Source organism: Somniosus microcephalus, chromosome 1 (assembly GCF_052327205.1).
Source record: "Somniosus microcephalus isolate GS21.2 chromosome 1, FLI_Smic_1.0, whole genome shotgun sequence".
Taxonomy (NCBI): domain Eukaryota; kingdom Metazoa; phylum Chordata; class Chondrichthyes; order Squaliformes; family Somniosidae; genus Somniosus; species Somniosus microcephalus.
Window position 1 is genome coordinate 373,170,300 of NC_140987.1, and position 20,700 is coordinate 373,190,999.

General features: G+C 44.7%; 1 protein-coding gene across 1 annotated transcript in view; it reads right to left on the reverse strand.

Annotated features, from left to right (window-relative positions):
• Window positions 1-300: 300 nt before the first annotated feature.
• Window positions 301-20,700, reverse strand: part of LOC147125012 (protocadherin-9-like) — a 98,110-nt gene continuing 77,710 nt past the window's right edge. The window contains exon 2 of the mRNA XM_085996052.1: window positions 301-4,220. Coding sequence (XP_085852178.1) covers window positions 3,829-4,220 — 392 coding nt within the window. The 3' untranslated portion in view covers window positions 301-3,828. The remainder of the gene's footprint in view (window positions 4,221-20,700) is intronic.

Below are 20,700 nucleotides of genomic sequence, written 5' to 3' on the forward strand. Positions count from 1 at the left end.
ACTTGTGTAATGCTGCTTCCCATTTAATTGGTAGGCATGGGTATGAAGTGGGCACAGTCAGACATGCCTTTCCTGTCAGATTGTCACCAAATCACAAGGCAGATATGAACTGAAACGCTGTAGTCATAAGCAGCAACCTCAGAGATTTAAACTGACACCTGGCAGTCTGCCAGTGTAACCCTCTAAAGTTAGAATTTCAAATATAAAATTTAGAACAAAAATAAGAGCCTCTCACTGACACATGTTGTGAATTCATCTTCTCTGGGGTTACACATTTAATGTCAATCATGACGCACATCCCATGGAATCACATCATTTATTTTGCAAAACATATTGAACAGGAGAATGGAAAATGACATTAAAAAGCCATGACTTTTATCTTTAACAATCTTTAAATGACAGTCCACAAGTAATTAATGTGTCTGCAACCCCTGCTTTTTTTTTTTAAGTGTACAAAATAAAAGAGTATTAACCCTTAAAGGACTGAAATAGCACTACTTGCTCTACCTCCTTTAAGGCGTACAAGGCATCTACTGTGGATTCCGAGAATTGTTGTCTTTATCACCAGTTTGCTGCTAATTGCCACACTTCCTCCCATGTTACCTGATAGTGTCGCTTATCATTGCCAATTTTTGATAATTTAGCTTTTATTTTTTGCATATCTTGCTGCATAAAGTATATATTTATATATATTTTTGGTCATGCCAGTCCAACAATTGCTGTCCCCTCAATGTAGCATAACCTTCCCCAGAAACTGCAGTTGTTCCTTCCTTTTGGACAGGTACAAATAATAATTAGAAAGGCTAATGGTGTGTCATCCTTTATCTCAAGCGGGCTGGAATACAAAGAGGTGGACGTTATGTTACAGTTATGTAAAGCTCTGGTTAGACCCCATCTGGAGCACTGCATTCAGTTTTGGGCACTGTACCTCAGGAAGGATATACTGGCCTTGGAGGGGGCACCGCGCAGATGCACCAGAATGATACCGGGGCTAAAAGGGTTAAATTAGAGCTAGGCCATTCAGGACTGATGTCAGGAAGTACTTCTTTACACAAAGTGGAAATCTGGAATTTTCTCCCCCAAATAGCTGTTGAGGCTAAATCAATTGAACATTTCATAAGTGTGATTGATAGATTTTTATTAGGCAAGTGTATTAAGGGTTACAGAACCAAGGCAGGTAAATGGAGTTAAAATACAGATCAGCCATGAATGGCGGAACAGGCTTGAGGGGCTGAATGGCCTCCTCCTGTTCCGATGCTCCTTCCATGTACAGTAATCAAAATCTCCCTGAAGCTGCACTAACAATTATTGTGCACAGTGACAGATTTGTGTAGTAACTGGCTTTTTCAGTCCGTCTGGAGTGGGTCTCGGAAAAAGCTCCACTGTCTGGGAGTGAAGCCCCTTGACAGACTAAAAAGTGACAGGACAGACAGGAATGCAGCATATCAGCGGACAGCAACAATGGTTTAGGTACACGGCTTTAGTCAGTGTGAATGTGTACTCTTTACCCATTTTTTTCCCTGCAGAGAGGTCCGTGTGCAATCTCGTTTAATCTTGTTGTTGCCCAAGTGGGAGAAGGAATTGTAAAAGATAGCATGAGAAAAATAAGGGCAGTATTAAAACGGTAACAATTGCTGCAGGCCAACAAATTCCCTCTTGTGGTTAACGTCCTCAATCTAACCTGGTGCTATATTTTACAAAATTTTCCAAGCCGGATGTGGTATTCTGTAAAATATCTGCAGAGCAACACAAAGCACAGTGAGTAACATCGATGCCCATTGTTCCCCCCACCCCTCCCTCCTTCCCTAAGTAAATTCTTCAAGCAATTCATCAACCTATAGGTAAATCATCAGCAAAGTCAGTTCTGGAAGGGTTAACATTGTTCATTGTTAACATGCAATTTCAACTGCAATGCTTTGCACAAATAATAACAAATATTCCCATATCCTAAAACTACCAGCACTACCAAGAAATACTTAAAATTATTAGACAAGACCGATTTTTTTTAATGCTTTTCCATCATTCAGTGATTAAAGTAACTGTTTAATTAGGTGGCGCTCTTTTGCACACTGTAACTGCCTGTGATTTGAACAGATTACCGTGAGACAACATTTGACAAATTACAATGCTACTTATACCTGCTGGGCACATAAACAGCACAATAAGCTTTCCCCATAATCCCCATTTTATGGTGCAAAAAACCCCACATCTAATATACATAGCAACTTTCATTGTTTTACAAGCAGTCATCATACAGCAGATTTAATGCAGTTTTTACAGCTTTGAGTGACTAGTTAGATAAACGCTACATACAGTAATCCCAAACAAAACTTCACAAAGTCTTTATTTTCTTCCCCTTTCTGAAGGCTTACTTCGATTGTCATGTATCCAGAGAGTCTGGAAATTGTGCATGTTACCTGATTTAACATAATAACAAACAAGAGGCTCCTCCCTTTACGTCACGACATAGTAGCAAGCCATTTGGTATTAAATCTGAATTTCTGGATGAGAAGGTAGTGCTTCAATTCTTCAGTGTAATCTGCAGGTACATCTCGAAGGTCAGTGTCAAACATTGCCTACCTCTCTCGTCAGTTATATGATGCAGCATACCTGAAATTGCCCTAGAAGATTCAGTTATAAGACACAGTAATGCTCTATAGAATTGAACAATTTATCTTGCAGGAGCTGATAAAATTTGGACTCCTATAGGATTTTAAGCAGAATGTCCTATAAGATATTTTAATAAGAGCAATCTTTACTCTAATCTAATTCAGAAATCAAACGTACAATATAGAAATAGTATATCAGATCACTTCTAATTACCTATAAGTATATAAGCTTTAAGTATAAAATGTATTTTACATTTTCAATACATTGACCTCAAACTACTCTACATATGTAGTACATGAGCTGCACACATAACGGCGATCAATCCTTTGCAAGTTTAAAAACAAAACCTACTTTGTAAAGAATAAATACAGTTTGAGGTGACTTGGTAGCACGGGGGTCGAACACCAGGTACTGTGGCTATAAAGGCCAGGGCTGTTTGTTCCTCAAATCTGCTTGCCACTCTTACTAAGACGGGTTCCTGGATGGAGTGCCCCTTTAATGCAAGGTCGTGCGCCTGTTTCAGGCGGGCACATCATCAGGAGGGCTGGAAAAAGTGGGGACCGTCAGCTCTCCTGCTACAAGTGAGTCTTCTCTTCCCTGATCAGAGTGGCACTGACACAACTTATAGAAGAAGTCCACAGCGCAGACCATGTGTATTCTGCTGTGTTTCTTTTAAATTATTCACGCGAATCATCACTCCACCGAGAAGTGGGCTCCTCGTATTGCAAAGTACCAAGGAACTCCAGCGTACTGATTTTGGCACTGATCAAGTGCGACACGGGTAAAACTGGTTTTAAAAAGAGCAGTGAAAGTAAAACTGATAGCATTCATACAGTCCGTTTTCTTGCTGCCATTTTCAGATTGTGTCTGACATCATTAGTTCAGAAAGAAAAAGGTGATTCTGGCTTGCCACCGAACTTTGGTGTAATACAACTGCCCACGAAAATTCACTCCTGAAAATACACCCCCTTTGCCTTTCTGCAACACAAACATTTCCTCAAGTGTTTGTAAGTAACGGCACAAAGAAGCTGCTGATACACAGCTTCATACACTACTTGTTTGGAAGGCCTCCCTTACTAAAGGTATACAGGTGTTTGCGAATGTTTAGTACTGCAAAGCAGGCTTGTATATTTTGACATGTGGGCTCAACATGAACTGAAAGCAGCAACTATATACATCCTGGCTTCAGAGCTTCCCAAAAGTTGCTTGAAGTGTTTTCTAAAGCTGGTGCTCGTGGACGTAGGGGGAGCTGCCGCCAGACACGGGCCCCTGCTGGGTTGGCGTAAAGTTTGCCAGGGGAATGACCTTCACAGGATCCTCGTTGCTGCAGTGTCTCTCCGAGCTGCTGTACAACTGCTGTCTGCCACCGCCTTGGCTTTTGTCACTGTCGTCCTTGTTGCTGGCTCTCCCCAGGGTGTGCCTCCCCTCTGGCCTGCCGCCTCTGCCCCAGCTCTGCTGAAATCCGATGGACGGCAGGGGTGGGTTGGGCTGCTGGTACTGGGTCAGCGACGGGGGCATCCAGCAGTTGTCAGAGTGACCGAGGACGAGGCACTCCTGCGTGCAAGTCTCCGAGGCTTCAGCCAGCACTTTCTGAAGAGACACCTCGACACCTGCAACACAAGCACAGATGCATAATGAATCAGCTCAGCAGATCCACGGGGAATAGATGTATTTTACTAATTTGTACAGAAAAGCGTCAGTAAAATCATTTGTTCAAAAAGAGAACAGGAAAGGCCTTGTTGTGACGGTTAAACATTGTGCAAAGAGGCGACAAGACAATTTAATAGCGCTTTGTGCCACTAAGAACCTTTTGTCATGTCAAGGTGGGATTAGGCTGCACTACATCGCTGAGTATTTATATTTACAGGTTTCCAGTAACACCAAGCGTCTGCTCACATCATTTGCATTTGTCGTGGCTTGGTGTCAAGTTTAATCAATCTTGCATTTGTTATTTACATATCTACATGCCACGGTGCCTGACAGTTTCTGGGACCGAGGTCATTCAAGTTAGCAAACCCAGCCCATCCACTCTAATTAGCAGAATTACAGTTACATGAATTAAATACAAGCTAGACAGGAAAAGATACCATTTTAAGTGTGGTCCTAAAAAAAATGAACAAATTCAGACATGTGATAATGGTAACATAATATATTACACAGAATTACATAGAATTCACAGCACAGAAACAGGCCATTCGGCCCAACGGATCTATGCCGACGTTTATGCTCCACATGACTTACCTCCCACTCTACTTCATCTAACCCCATCAGCATATCCTTCTATTCCATTCTTCCTCATATACTTATCTAGCTTCCCCTTAAATGCATCTATGCTATTCGCCTCAACTGCTCCACGTTCTAACCACTCTCTGAGTAAGGAAGCTTCTCCTGATTTCCCTATTGGATTTATTTGTGGCTATTTTATGCTTATGACCCCTACATAAAATGTGCATTGAGCTTACTAACAATATTTCAGCACCCACTTTTTTTTTTCTTCCCTCATCTCTTGAAGCCACAGACTTATGCTGGAGTGAAGATCCAGGTTGCAGATGGCCCTCCTGTACCACACCCAACAAGCCATTCCTCAACCGTGAGGCTGGGTAGTGAGCATTAACAGGCTATTTGACCACCCTGGGCATAACAAGCAAGTCTGATCATGTCCTTGCCCAGGGTCAATACACAGGCTATTCACCGCTCACCTGACTTTTTTCATCATTAAGGTTTTCAATGCAGCAACGTGATTTTTGCAATCGTGACAGATTAAACCTTCCAACTAAAATGCAATAGATTTTTGCCCCAAAACATCTCACAAATGATAAGGTTTAAGGGATCAGAACTCACAAAAGCTGCCCAATGTTGATGACTTGGTCTGGATCTAAGGAACAGGAGCAACAGGTGTTTCTAAATTTCAAAAGAATTATTTTATAGCTGCTATTGAAATTATGTTGCTTTATCTCATGCTACATTTATGTTTGCACACAGAATGATTCAGCTATGCATCACTCTGTCGTAGGTATCCACCCTAGTGATATTTATACTATTGAAGACCACAGATGTTTAAATCCAGGTGCAGGGGGCAAATAGTAGCATATTGCCATTAGGTTACCATGCTGGCATCACCTGTGAAGACAAGTGCTGTTTACACTATAGCAATGCCAGCATTAGTCCAATATGAAAGCTGCGCTTAGAGAGGGTGAGTTATTAGACTACCGCTGCCCAGTTTTTAATGCTTTCTCCAATATTATATGACCTTCAGTACAACTTGCAAGTTGTCATAACGTGCAGAATGTTTGGCTCCTCAGGCCTGTGTGACACGAGCAGAGCTGGTTTAGGTAAAATCATAAGTAGCTAGTTCACCTCCTGTGGTATTGCTCAAGGACAAAAATAAATTATGTTTTTGATAGTCTCTCTTTGTGTAACTGTCTCTCTGTTTGCCTCCAAATTTAATTCCTTGATTCCAGTTTTTCTATTTGACTTCCACTCGTTCTATCTTCTTCTTTTCTGCCTCTACGTCTTTCCAGAAGATGCTGAGACACTAAAAATAGAAAATCTGAGTACTCTGGGAGGCCTTGTGGCGAACTGACTTAAAACACAGAATCGATCTAACGACTGAAGTTAAGAGTAAAATCAAAGTAATGATATGATCGCAAGCCCTAGTCGTTGTATAAACAAGCCCCAGTATATATAAACATGTGTGTGTGTGAGTGTGTGTGGGGCGGGGGGAAGCAATTTGAGCAACAGACTCACAGTTTTTGAAGCGCTCACAAAAGACAAAAAAATGGCTTTCGACGTCCCGGCAAGACTGGTGTCAGCAAAAAAAATGGAGCAAACAGGAAACAAACAACAAAATAACAGCTTTGTGAGGACATACAACAAATACAAGTTGTTTTGAAGGGAATTCCTATCGAGTATATACTCATGGATGTGGAATTTGTCAGGAACTGATTTTTTTTGTGAAAGGGGGATTAATAACAATCACAGGTATGTTAACAAAATGTCATTCTTTCCTAAAAAGAAATTTTCTGAAAGAGTATTGTGAATTCTAAATCTTACAAACAAGAAACCTTTGAAAGCACTTTGAACAAGACAGTAAGTAACATGAAGCATTTATAACTAAGTATATCACAGTGGAATCTCCATTATCCACTACCATAGAATAGACTCCTGGTGGATAATGAAAATTGGTGGATAATTGAGTGTCTCTGAATTTTCCTCTGGCACAGCAAGGCATGAGAAAGAAAACAAGCCTAATGCATATGACATAGGAAACATTATGCGGTTTTATTCATCAAGGAAAGGGATGAAACACAAATGACAAAAGTGTCTGTACAAGCAGACGTCATCTCACGCGAAGCTGTGTCCTCCAAAAATTCTGCAGAATAATCAGGGAGCTGCATAATTGGAACGTGAATAATAATCAGGGCTCCAGTGTAAATAGAAACAGTATCTCAGGGTGTTGTCAGTTAAGAGGTAAATATCAGAATGCTAATATTATAATACTATTAAAAAAATCCTGAGAACTGTAGTAAGAGACTATACTTTAAAAGCTTTACATTGCTATTAACTATAGAATGATTTGAAGAATATTTATAACCAACAAGGAAGTTGAGCTGTTTAATAGTTGGCGTATGTACCAGCTCTTGTGTATTGGTGTGTGCACGCAGTGTTGTTTTATGGCGCTTTTCATCTGTAAATGTGATGAAAATTTGAAAAGAAATGAACGTGAATTGCATGCACTGAAGGGTTATGATCAGTAAGAATGCATTATACATAACCATTGCAACAGAGATCTCTCTCAAAACAACAGCCCCAGTGCCCTCAACATATGTTATACCGGCTTCATACTAGAATAAAAATGTAGTGCTACATTAAAACTTTGCTTTTGAAATGAATATCATTAGGCAATTGCACATTGCAATCATTGCACATTTTTGCCAACTAAGCAGTTCAGAGAAGTATAAGGGGGAAATAAAATCTATATATTTTTGTTCGCATAAAACATAGGTAGCAGCAGGGAAGTGAGCCTCCCCGGTAGTTAAAACAGCCGTTTTCTCCCTGGAAATGAAACAAGTAAGTTTGTTCCTGTCCCTTTTCCTGGCCTTTGTCAAGTTTCTGTATGTAATATTGATGCTGATAGCCTTCCCTGGGGAATAACATCTCATTCATCTACTTCAAAGGCAATATTAAACAATTCAAAAGGATTTTATTCAGGTTTAATGTAGATGTGCCTCATGAGTTAAGCCTTACCTTGTGCAGAGCTGGGGTTGGACACCCTTAGGAGGTTAGGAATGAAGTGAAAGACTAAATTAATTCTAGATGTCAAAAGGAATATATTGTTAACGGTTTAGGTGCCCTAACATCAGCGTAAAAATAAAGGAGTCCGCAAAGCGCCACAAAAACCGCTGATCTAAAATATGCGGTCTTTGATCATTGTAATGTAGGTTCTTGATACTGGGAAACATATGGTGATCTGTTGCATTACATTGAAGCTACACAAACGTCAGAAGTAGGCCTGAAATCCTAGCCAGCTCCATATCACACTTGAACTGTTATAGTCAAGATGACTGTGTGGCCACTTTTGTTGGTGAAAGTAATTTGCCAGCTGTGTACTGCAATAGTTGTCCCATATCACTGTCTCTTTATAATAAACTGGAATTTAAATTGCAAAAATGTTTTCCTTTCTAAATTCAATGTTATTAAGATTTCTCAGAAAATATAAAATCTTCAAATTTCCTTATTATCCCCAATAAACAATGGGCCAAAAGGCCAATTTAATAATAAAATGTAAAAAAATCCACTCAGATTTCTCACTGGACTCCTTGATGACTCGTCAAGCTTATTCCATCGGCAGTTGAGTCATACAGACCAGAAATGCTCCAGGTTCAATTACTGGCTGATGCTGAGGTAGTTGAACTTGGCCGAAAGAACAGGAAAGGCACAGAAATTGGCCTCAGGCTTAAGGGCAGAAAATGACCTCTTGCCAAATGCACAGATGTCAGGGGAGGACAGGATTGGGTTCAGCTAGGATGCCCCCCATGGCCTGTTAGCCGGCTGACAATCACTGACAAGGCTTACATATAGGCGAGTTGCACGAGGGACTACCGGGCAACCAATGCCGGTGGAAAAGCAACAAGGCACGGAGTCAACAGGCGGGAATTTCCTTGGAGCTGCCCGTGTAACTTCGCTGGAAGTGCGGCGGAAACCTTGTTTACGTGTGTAAATAGGGTTTCTGCCACACTTCCGACAAGTAGTGGAGCAGGAGCAGCTCCAAGGAAATTCTTGGCCAATGCTCTCAAGAGAACAGGGGAGGGAATTTTTTTTTTTAAATTAGGTTTCTGACCCAGTTAACTGCAAATTGGCAACAGTTTTGTTTCATGCTGTGCACAGCATTCAGTTCCTTCACAAAGGTTTGGTGGAAGGTTTCAATTATTTTTCTGACTTAAAACATGTTCCATGTTGAGATTAAAGCTGATACCACAGGTGTGCCTTTTCTTGCACTTTGAGCTGATCTTAACAAATGCTCATTTAGTCCTGTGACACTCTGTGTACCCTGACTGTATAGGAAAAAATAACACGCATAAAACTTCCAAAACACTATTAAACAAGGCAAAACATGCCACACTACAATACCTCCATCAGGTTATTTATAAAAGACACCAATATTTACGTGTCAAAGTATAGACCAGAGTTTCAGTGATGTATGTGTGAAAAAAGCATTAATATATAGTTTGATATATAGTTGGATAGAGTACTGTGCACCGTTTTGGTCCCCTCATGTGATGGGTGATATAGTGGCCTTGGAAAAGGTTCAGAAGAGAGTTCCAAGAATGATTCTTAGCTCGTGTCAGCTAAGACTCAGTTGGTAGTACACTCGCCTCCGAGTCAGAAGGTTGTGGGCACATAAGGCTAGGCTGGCACTCCAGTGCAGTGCTGAGGGCGTGCTGCACTGTCAGAGGTGCCGTCTTTCAGATGAGACGTTAAACCGAGGCCCCTTCTGCTCTCTCAGGTGGACATAAAAGATCCCATGGCACTATTTCGAAGAAGAGCAGGGAAGTTATCCCTAGTGTCCTGGCCAATATTTATCCCTCAACCAACATAACAAAAACAAATTATCTGGTTATTATCACATGGCTGTTTGTGGGAGCTTGCTGTGTGCAAATTGGCTGCCGCGTGTCCCACATTACAACAGTGACTCTACTTCAAAAAGTACTTCATTGACTGTAAAGTGCTTTGAGGGGGGTTGGAGAGGAATTTTCCAGAGTATTTTTCCCCTGACTTCATTTTCTGTTTGTTTTGTCTTTCCCAGGAAATTACATGACTGCGGTGTGGGGTGGGGGGGTGGGGTGGGTGGTGGAGGAAGTGTCTAGTCATGATGCTACCAGCATCATAAATATGGGGCAGGTTTGATGGACCAGTTAGTCTTTCCCTGCCTGTCATTTTTGTATGTTCGTGTAATGCATTCATACTTCAACATGTACATCAACAGAAGGGATAGGCCATTTGGTTTCACATGTTGTTAATGCCTAATATCTAAAGGGGAAACAGTTTGATTTCACTGATATGAACAGTAGGCTCTTTAGTGTATATTCACCAGACACTGGTAACACTACAACAAAGCTTATTAACAACGATGCATTTGTTACCTTGGGTGTGAAATTCTTCCCATCCATAATTTTAAGGAAAAATCAGTACGAGTACGGAACGAGAATTCTTATTTTATACGCCAACTTTATCATTAAAATTACTAATAGAAAGAATTGCATAACTCAAAATGACAACAGCATTCATATAGCCTGGAAAAAAAGATAGAATACAGAACGAAAGGCAGGAATCATATCCATTGGAGTTCTGGATGTGGAATATGCATGTGTACAAGTGAGGCTCATAACAGAAGTGAGATCTCACACACAGGGATGCAATGTAGCAAATTAACATGAATTAACTTGGTGCTATATTAAAATACGATGCCATTGAGATTGAAACTTTCAAGCTAAGTACAAGGGGAAAAGAGCAGCAACATGAAATCCATCAGTCCTAATATTGTGGCTGAAGTTGAAGTATACAAGTCTGTATGAAAGGATATATATAGAGTTTGTGGAACTAAGCTCTGATTGCAGTGCTCAAGACCACAGCAACATTATACAGTGCTAATGAAAGCTGGCTTTACTCAGGAAACAACTGCTCCCAGGCAAGTTATTAATTTTGAGAGCCGAGACAGAAAATTGGAACAGTTTGGCAAATATTCATGCAGGAGAGTCAGATAAATAGGGTCACCCAACACCGATAGGGACTTGATCTTGCTGTAGGGCAGGCTGAGTTAGCAGTGTGGCTGGTGTTGAAAAACAATCGGGTTTTTTTTGTCTGAAAAAAAAACTTGTAATGTTGTATTCTGCATTTTGGATAATTCTGGTTAACTTAACCAGGAGTGAAATTATTTCCCAAGATAACATTATCTTTAGGAAAATATGAAGACCATTGCGACCAGATGTTTAATTACCAAATTTATCAAAATAAAGTAATATTTTTATATTGAAAAGTTTTGTGTCTGTAATAATGCAGGACTATATGTCTGTAGAAATGTAAAAATATATGACACTACTATCCTTTTATTCAATCAGGTCCCAGAACCAGAATATTGTCCTTTCATCCAATTTTATACCAGGACTTAAACAATTGTAGTGATAGAGCAATTTAAATGTGAGAATTGAGAGACATTTCCTGAATGTCAGTGAGTTATATATCAATGGGGGCGATTTTGCCAGTGCTCAGGGGTCAGGTTTAGAGGCGGGACTGCTGGCAAAATCAGAAAGATTGGCAGCGGGTCCCGAACCCGCTTATAACCCGCCTCCAATCAATCTTCCCAGGAGTCGGGTCCCCGATTTGCACAGGGACCCAACTCCTAACGGCGGGAATAGGATTATAGCCACTTAGCTGCTTATTAACAGGTAGTTAATAGGCAGTTAAGAGGTTTTTTCCAATTTTGCCAGGTCGACTGCGGGCTTCCCAATGTCCGGACACCACGGCAGGTAAGTGTGGCGTGTTGTGAATCTGTTGTAGTGTTTCTTCATTAATGACAGCTGCAGAAGTGGTGTGAAGGATCCAATGGTGCACTGGTGAGTTTCAGAGTTAAGGAAATGCTGGGAAATTCATTTTTAATGTATTTAGACTTTTCTGTAGGTAATAAGGTTTGAAGTGTTTGTATAGTCCCACCTCACTGGGAGAACCTCCCTCACCAGTGACAGATCGCTTCTGTAACCTCACCTGCAGCTGCCATCTGTTTTATCCTAAGGAGAATGTCTCTGGAGAGCCTGGGTGCAAGGGCTCACTTTTGTACAGTGATTGTCAGTGTTTGCAGCACCTCAATGCTGTCAAACACTGAAAAATCATCTGTCAAACAAAAATGAGCATGTTCCCTTTAAGAAAACCGGCAGATGATGAGTCACCAACTGATATCATCTGACACCGGCTTCCTCTTAATTGGCCGGCAAGCCCGCGTCGTTGGGGGCGGGAATGGAACCCGCAAGTCAGCTGACCCGTTCCCAACTCACTTCTTCAGGTAGGATCGTGACCAATGTTGCAATTAGCCAACCAATCCTGACTGATCAAGATAGACAGTCTGCAAAATAGAAGTTGTAAGCTAAAGGGGAGCTCTTGAATGGTGCTGCATGTAAAGTTGTTTTAATCTTAATAATTATATTCCTTAATTATTCCGTGTTGTTTTATACTGAACCATAAAACAAGTGCAATGTAAGATCACACCAATCAGATACCAGAGGACACTGTCCCTTCAATGAATTAGATCCCAGAACCCTGCTTGTAGTTTCATCAGCTCATCATAAAAATGACCAATTACATTGGAGAAAAATAAGTTTCAATGACAAACAACCACTGTGACATTCTCCTTTCCCCCACCTCCTAAACTAAATTCAATACAATTTTCACAATGACATGTGTATTCCAGCTTTACTCTATATTAATTGGGGGTGGCTCATCTGCTGCTGAAACCCTCATCCATGCTTTTGTTGCCTCTAGATTTAACTATTCCAATGCATTCCTGGCCAGCCTCCCACATTCTACCCTCCGTAAACTTGAGGTCATCCAAAGCTCTGCTGCTCATGTCCTAATTCACACCAAGTCCCGTTCACCCATCATCCCTGTACTCGCTGACCTACACTGGCTCCCGGTTAAGCAACACCTCAATTTTAAAAGGCTCATCCTTGTTTTCAAATTCCTCCATGGCCTCGGCCCTCCCTATCTCTGTAATCTCCTCCAGCCCTATAGCCCTCCGAGATATCTGCGCTCTTCCAATTCTGGCCTCTTGGGCATCCCTGATTTTAATCACTACACGATTGATGGCCGTGCCTTCTGTTGCCTAGGCCCTAAGCTCTGGCATTCCCTTCCTAAACCTCTCTGCCTCTCCTTCCTCCTTTAAGACGCTCCTTAAAACCTACCTCTCATCTGCCCTAATATCTCCTTATGTGGCTCGGTCAACATTCTGTTTGATAACGCTCCGGTGAAGCACCTTGGGATGCTTTACTATGTTAAAGGCACTATATAAATACAAGTTGTTGTTGCTATCTCCCAGCCAGGCCCACACATTCCACTGTTGATTGTTACCTCCATCTTCCTCATTCATTCCCTCCAAACCTTGGCTTTGCCACCTGCTCCTCCCCAGATCAAGGCAGGCCTAACATCCCTAACTACCTCACGTTGACTTCAGTCCCAGCCCTCCACCCCTATAGTCTTGCCAGAGTGGTCTGGCTTTCCTGTTTGCTTTCTCTGGACTTCTCCTCTATGCTCGCTCCTGCCGCACTCACCCCCCCACCCGCCCCGCCCCGCCCAGCCCAGCCCAACTCACGTTCACTCCTTTCCAACCTTGGCCTCCAAAGCTGCTCCCTCTAATCTGCAAACAGCTCCCTGCCTTTCTGCTTACTCACACATACCTGGCCTTCCTGATCCCTCTTGTTTCCACTTTCCCCACTTTTACCTCTTGAGCCTCTACACCCCATCTGCTCTTGCCTGGCCTGGAAGGATAAGGATTAGCTGGGCCCTGCACTGAGATATATATGGCCCTGGGGCTAGATTAGTCACTGATTACATGGGTCTGGGATCTTATTAGGCTTCAGGGATTGGCTGGGCTGGGACATACACCCAAATGCAACAAAGCAGCAAGCAGTCTAACTCCCTGTTGCCAGTGAAAGACAACTGTCAAAGGATGAAGCTCCAAATCAGGTTCCAATTCTGCTTGGGAGATGAGGGATAGGAGAGAGAGTGAGGACATACAAAAAGAAAGAGAGGGAAAGACTCACACACTCACATGAGGAGAGACCATATATACTAAATGGTACAAGTTTAAAGGGGGTGCAAGAACAGAGAGACCTTGGGGTGATTGCGCACAAATCTTTGAAGATGGCAGGACAGGTTAGCAAAGCAGTTAATAAAGCATATGGGATCCTGGGCTTTATAGATAGAGTACAAAAACCAGGAAGTTATGCTAAACCTATATAATACACTAGTTCGGCCCCAGCTGGAGTATTGTGTCCAATTCTGGGTGCTGCACTTTAGGAAGGAAGTAAAGGCTTTGGAGAGGGTCCAGAAGAGATTTACTAGAATGGTTCCAGGGATGAGGGATTACAGTTAAGTGGATAAACTAGAGAAGCTGGGGTTATTTTCCTTGGAGCAGAGAAGGCTAAGAGGAGATTTGATAGAGCTGTATAAAATCAGGAAGGGTTTAGACAGAGCAAATAAAGATAAAGGGGGAGAAAATCGGTATTGCCCCATTTGGGGCGCAATTATCGGCCGGGCGCAAAGTTTAGTGCCTGGTGCTAATTATCACCTCCGACTGCAAACTTGGCCTCTATCGCCCCTGGAGGTGATTGGAGCGCTAAATCAAGTGCTACACACCTCTCTTAAGGCGCTAACGCCGAGGAGCGAGGAGCTACCTCAGAGCACTGGCGAAACTCATGTGATGTCAGTCAGCAATGGAACACAGACACACTGGCGCCGGCCAGTTCTTAAAGGGGAGGATCAATCTTGCTCTCCATCCACACCCTACTCATGGCAGCCTTGAATCTCAGCCTGGAGAGACCTGTACATCAAATCTGCTGGAAAGAACAATGGAGAGGCCCAGGGAAGGAGCTCAGAGTGCAGCCCCCACAGTCTCTTCTAAATCAATGCAAGATCAAATCAAAATGAACCTGCAAAGTGCTGTTCAGTACCCAAAACTCCTCAATTAGCATTGAATACCTCCAAAAGTCTCTCTCTCTCTCACTGAGAATGCGTGGTGCAAAAATTTTGCAGACAAAAATAGACGGGAAGCGGTCGCCTTTAAATAGCGCTCCCCCAGTCCCTTCGTGACTGCAAAACGCTTCCCCCAACCTGTCGTTGCTAGCGGCAGGCGGTAAGGCAGGGGGCAGCACTCAATATCCGGTCCGGGGCGCTACTGGGGCATTGCACGTTCGACTGACGTCATGATCTGTGGGCGCAGGAGATCATGGCAGTAGTGTTTAGTGCCGCTGCAAAACGTCTGGTCAATTTCGCAAGCGTTGCAAACATCACCGCACCCGGGCGCCAGTTGCTTTGCGCCCCATTAGCGCCCTCTTAAGGCGCTAACGGGAGCCACAAACCAACAGAATTTTTCCCCCAAACTGTTTCCAATGGTTGAAGGGACGATAAGGAGAGGGCACAGATTTAAGGTGGTTGGCAAAAGAACCAGAGGCAGCATAAGGAAAAACGTTTTTTATGTAACGAGTGGTTAGGATTTGGAATTCACTGCCTGATAGGGTGGTGGATACAGATTCAATAGTAGCTTTCAAAAAGGAATTGGATAAATACTTGAAGGATAAAAAAATGCAAGGATATGGGGAAAGACCAGGAGAGTGGGACTAACTGGATTGCTCTTCGAAAGAGCCAGCGCACACTCGATGGGTCAAATCGCCTCCTTCTGTGCTGTACTATTCTATGATTCTATACAGAGATAAGATGTGTGAATGACAACATACCCAGATAATTGGAAACATACAGAAGAGGAGCTAGCGAGGAAGAGACTTATAAAAAGATGAAGAGAGTGAGAAAAAGAGTCAGACAAAAAGTGATGACAACGATAGAAAGTGTGTGCACGCCAGAGAGAGAGTGGGGAGGGAGGAGTTTTTTTTAGATGATATAATTGCACATTGAAAGATTTCAGCAAGTTAAACTTATTACTGTCTTGAATAAATGGGTATAAACACATAGAACGACTCAATTCTTTTTACAAGAATATACTGATAATGCCAAGGAATTTTGATCTACAAAGGATAAATAAGTGGAAAATATAAAGCCTGAATCCAAATTGATAAAATTTGGGCTCACTGGATTAATTTGGTACAAACTGTTATTGTCAGCACAGTTCAGTTTTGTAGGAACTTGCCCAAAGTGTGAAATGTTGGGTGTTATTGTCTATGCAAAGCAGTTTCTCATTTGATAAGTAGAATTCAGAATCCACATATGATATTCTTATTTATGTATCTCAGTGTACGTAGAACCATTCTATCACTTCACATCAATTTCACCCACGTAAGAAGCATGGATAAAAATTACAAAAAGAAAATTCTGCAGATGCTGGAAATCTGAAATAAAAACAAAATGCTGGAGATACTTAGCAGGTCAGGCAGCATCTGTGAAGAGAGAAACAGAGTTAACGGGGCCGATTTTCCCGCAGGTGCGGGGAATTGTCGGGTTCCCCGAATGTTGGGTTCCGACACGAATCTAAATGGGTCTGCCAGCTGGACGCAATTTTCCCTCAATTGGCCAATTAATTTCCAGCGTGTGGGCACCCTTGCTAATTGTCCATTTCCAGTCAGAAAGCCCCACAGTATGATGTCATCATTTGTGGTGCTTTTAAAGTCTCCAGCAAGCTTTTCAACCTCTACAGGCTTCCCAACCAGTCGTACAGCCAGCGGCAGAGCCCGAGCTGCCGCCAAATTTGATAAAACCTCACTGCAGACATTGGTGGATGGGGTTAGGGCCCACAGGGAGGTCCTCTTCCCTAGCTCAGGGAGGAAGAGGCCTCCCAAAGAGACCAGGGCTGCTTGGATGGAGGTGGCTGCAGAGGTGATCTCTCAGGGAGTCACCCGACGGACCTGGATGCAGTGCAGGAAGCGCTTCCATGACCTTCACCGTACAGGAAAAGTAAGTATGAAGTTTCCATCACCCTGAACCTGATCCCCATTGCCTTTCCCCAACAGCACTCAGCTTCAGCACTCTCTTCCTCCACATCCCACTTCACAGTCACATCCATGCACCCTTATCCATTCCCTATCTCTCTATGCTCACATTCACATAACTATTCCACCATGCAGCCCTCACACTGCCTCTCACTTTGAGGCTTGGAACACAACTGACAACACACAGGGAGGGCCCTTGGTCTTGCAGCCTCACACCATCTTTGTCTCCTTCTAAGTATCTATGCTATGCAATCTCTACACTCACTCCTGCACTCTCACTCAAACTCCACTTGTCTCCCTCACTGCAGGAAAAGAGAGCCCACAACAACAGAGAGCGAGCCAGGACCGGAGAAGGTCCACCCTCAATCGCCCACCTGACCTCCTGGGAGGAAGGAGTGATGGAGATTGTCGGGCCTGATGTGGCTGTGGAAGCTGGGGAAGGAGAGACAGGAGCAAGCCCACAAGCTGGTGACCGAATAGTTTCCCATCTCTCTCATTGACATAGCATGAGTCGCTGATATGATTCTGAAGCTACATCATTTGGACTTATGAGCATCTGCCAAATCCAATGTGCAAGTAGCCTTGGCATCAGATCTCTAACTCTTTCCTTTACTCCCCCACAGGACCATCCAGAGCCCCCGTCCCCACTGTCGAGGAGGAAGAGGCTGTGCAGCCAGACTCCTCAGAGGAAGCTCCAGCCTCTGAGGGCACAGCGTCAGCAGAAGTAAGCGCACCCAGCACCAGTGCAGACACTCACACCTCGGGGGGGCCTTCGGGACATAGAGTAGTGTTGTCACCTGGTGTTTCACAGCTCACAAGTGAGCATCAGCAGATTGTGGAGACAGCGACAGCAATGGAGAGTCCTCGTCGGAGGGCGCAGGCCTCTGCCAGCTCAGCTCAGCTCCATGTCGACCCTATGCCTCTGGGTCCATCCGCAAGAGAGGAGGTGATGGATCTCCATGCACAGATGCAGGAGTCTCTGGCAGGTTTTGTCTCCGGCAGGTTTTGTCTCCAGGGTCACTGTGAGTGTGGAGCGAATGGAGGAGTCCATGGCGAGCATGAGCAGAGCCTTATTGGAGTCATTGGCGCATGAAAACATCACCACGGAAAGGATGGCTACCTCCGTGGTAAGCCTGGCTACCGCCGAGGAGAGGAGGTCTGCGGCCGAGGAGAGGAGGGCTGCGACCGAGGAGAGGAGGGCTACGGCCATGGAGGAGCTTATTCGCCAGGGTATCGAAAACATGGTGAGTGCTCAGAATAGAATGACATCTCTTGAGGAGCGATGGGCATCTATTGAGCACTGAAACCAGACCTTCATGGAAGTCCCTCTGAGCAGGACTTCCAGTGCAGATACGGGTCCCCATGGCCCCCCCTGATGTGCAGCAAGGTGCTCTCCAGCCACTTGCAGGTGCTGAGGGGGAGCTGACCCATGAGAAGGAGGTTGTTGGCACACCTCAAGGAAGTGGGGGCTCCTCTCCACGCGCTCACACTTCCATGCCACTTCAGAGCCCTCGGTCAGAGCCCCGCCGGAGTCCACACCCAAGTGAGATAGGAATCTCAACCCCTGCACAGCTGCAGGAGCAGCAGACTGCTGGCGAGCCCTCACAGGCTCGCCACCCCAGAGGATGCCCGCCAAAGGTGTCGAGACAGGAGCAGCAGGAAAGTGAGCAAGGGGCCGCCACATCTGCTGAAGCCACAGGGGTACCACTACATAGGAGCACGCGTAAGAGAAAAATAAAGCACCACTAATCACAAGGGAAGTCACTTGGGTGAAAAGTCTTGTATATAGTTTTAATGCCATCAGTTTCTTGTACATAAAAAATCTGGTGGCAACTGCTGCAGTTGTGGCGTCTGTCATTTGGCGAATGGGATTTCACATTGAGGCCTTAGGGTTACTTGCAGATGTCAGCAAGCTGGTCAAATAGGTAGAAATGCGCAGGGATGGGCCACTGTCCATGGTCAGTTAAGAAGCAGCAAGGCTACAGTGTTTGATGTACCAGGCTACGCAAATCTGGCCAGGATGAGTGCGTTCCTTGCATTCCGCCCAGCAATGTTCTCGCGCACTGGTCCCGCTGGTTGACAGGCTTCTGCAGGATGCTCGTTTCCGTCCTCCTCCTGCTCAGCATCATCCTCAGCATCATCCTCATCCGAGGCGGCTCTGTGAGGAGCCTCTTGGTCCTGCGGAATCGGCAAGCCACGACGCTGTGCCACGTTGTGAAGCACACAGCAAACCACAATGATTTTGGAGACCCTGGCTGCTGAGTACTGTAGGACTCCACCTGATCTATCGAGGCATCTGAAGCGCATCTTTAGCAATCCGATGGCTTGCTCGATAATGCATCTGATGGAAATGTGGCTGGAGTTATAGCGCTCCTCAGCTTCGTTGGCTGGTCTCAACAGCATCATTAGCCAAGTCCACAGGGGATATCCCTCGTCTCCAAGTAGCCATCCCTGAAGTTCGTTTGGCAGACTGAATAGCGGAGGCACAGTAGACTGGCGCACGCAGTATGAGGGAGTCATGGCAGCTGCCAGGGTACTTGGCACAAACATGCAAAATCACCTTCTTGTGGTCACACACCAGCTGAACGTTAAGGGAATGGAAGCCCTTGCAGTTGACAAAAACTCCTGGATTGCGATGGGGAGCCCTAAGGGCCACATGTGTGCAGTCAATGACGCCCTGCACCCTTGGAAAGTCTGCCAGCTGAGCTAATCCAATCACTCACGCCCTCACACTTGCGCGATCCCGGGTGAAATGGATGTCATTGTGCGCGAGGGCAAAGAGGGTATCGGTGACCTGTTTGATGCAAGTGTGTGCGGCCGCCTGTGAGATGCCGCTGATGTCTGCTGCTGATCCCTGGAAGGAGCCTGAGGCATAAAAGTTGAGTGCAGTGGTGACTTTGATGGCCACTGGTAAGGAGTGTCGACCTGGTGCTCTGGGCTCCAGGTCTTGCTGTAGCATTGCACAGATGTCAGTCACTACCTCTCACAAAAGTCACTGCTGCCTTTGGCACTGCTGCTCAGTCATGTTGAGGTAGCTCACCCTGTGTCTGTAGACCCTGTTTGGGGGGTGTCTCCTGCGTCGATGGCCTTCCATGCGCTGGCCCCTTCTGGCCTGTGCTGCCTCAAGTGTGTGAGCCGCAGCCTGGTGCTCCAGCTGCTGCTGCTGTTGCTGGTGCTGCTGTTGCTGGTGCTGCTGTTGTTGTTGGATCTGCTGCAGCCTCCTCTGCTGTTGGAGATCCACTAATGCCAAGAAGGGAAGGAACAAAAGGCCTCCCATGCTTCTGGCAGATGACTCCGTTGAGGAAGCGCTGAGTTAGGGTGGTGAGAGGGGCTTCCCAGGAGCTCACACTGGAGAAGTGTGTGAGGCCCCAACCTTCCACAGCTGTGCCTAAGCTTTGAACAAGTTGCCCCAAGCCTGGAACAACAAGGTCCTGCAGCCTACAAATGCTGTCTGATTAAATCTCTTCATTCCTGATTGACCTGCAGCTGAAAGTAAACAAGCCGACATTGTTCACGCCAGGTTTCATCAGCGGTGTTCCCACCAGGCGTGGTTTACGTGGGGAAAGGCTGAAAATTGCAAGGGGCCCTTAAAATTGGATTACAGATGCCAATTATTGCTGATTAGGCTCCCGACGACCAGTCCCACGCCTGCTGCGGGCGGGACTGATTCGGGTCACTTTGAAACACCGGGGCGAAAGTCGGACGGGGCGGGGAATCGGCCGGGGTGGGGTGGGGTCGCGACCCCCTATTTCTGCGATTTTTCAACCCCCGCATGCCTGAAACCCCGCCTGACGGCTCCAGGAAAATCGAGGCCAACGTTTCAGGTCGATGACGAAAGGTCATCAATCTGAAACGTTAACTCTGTTTCTCCCTTCACAGATGCTGC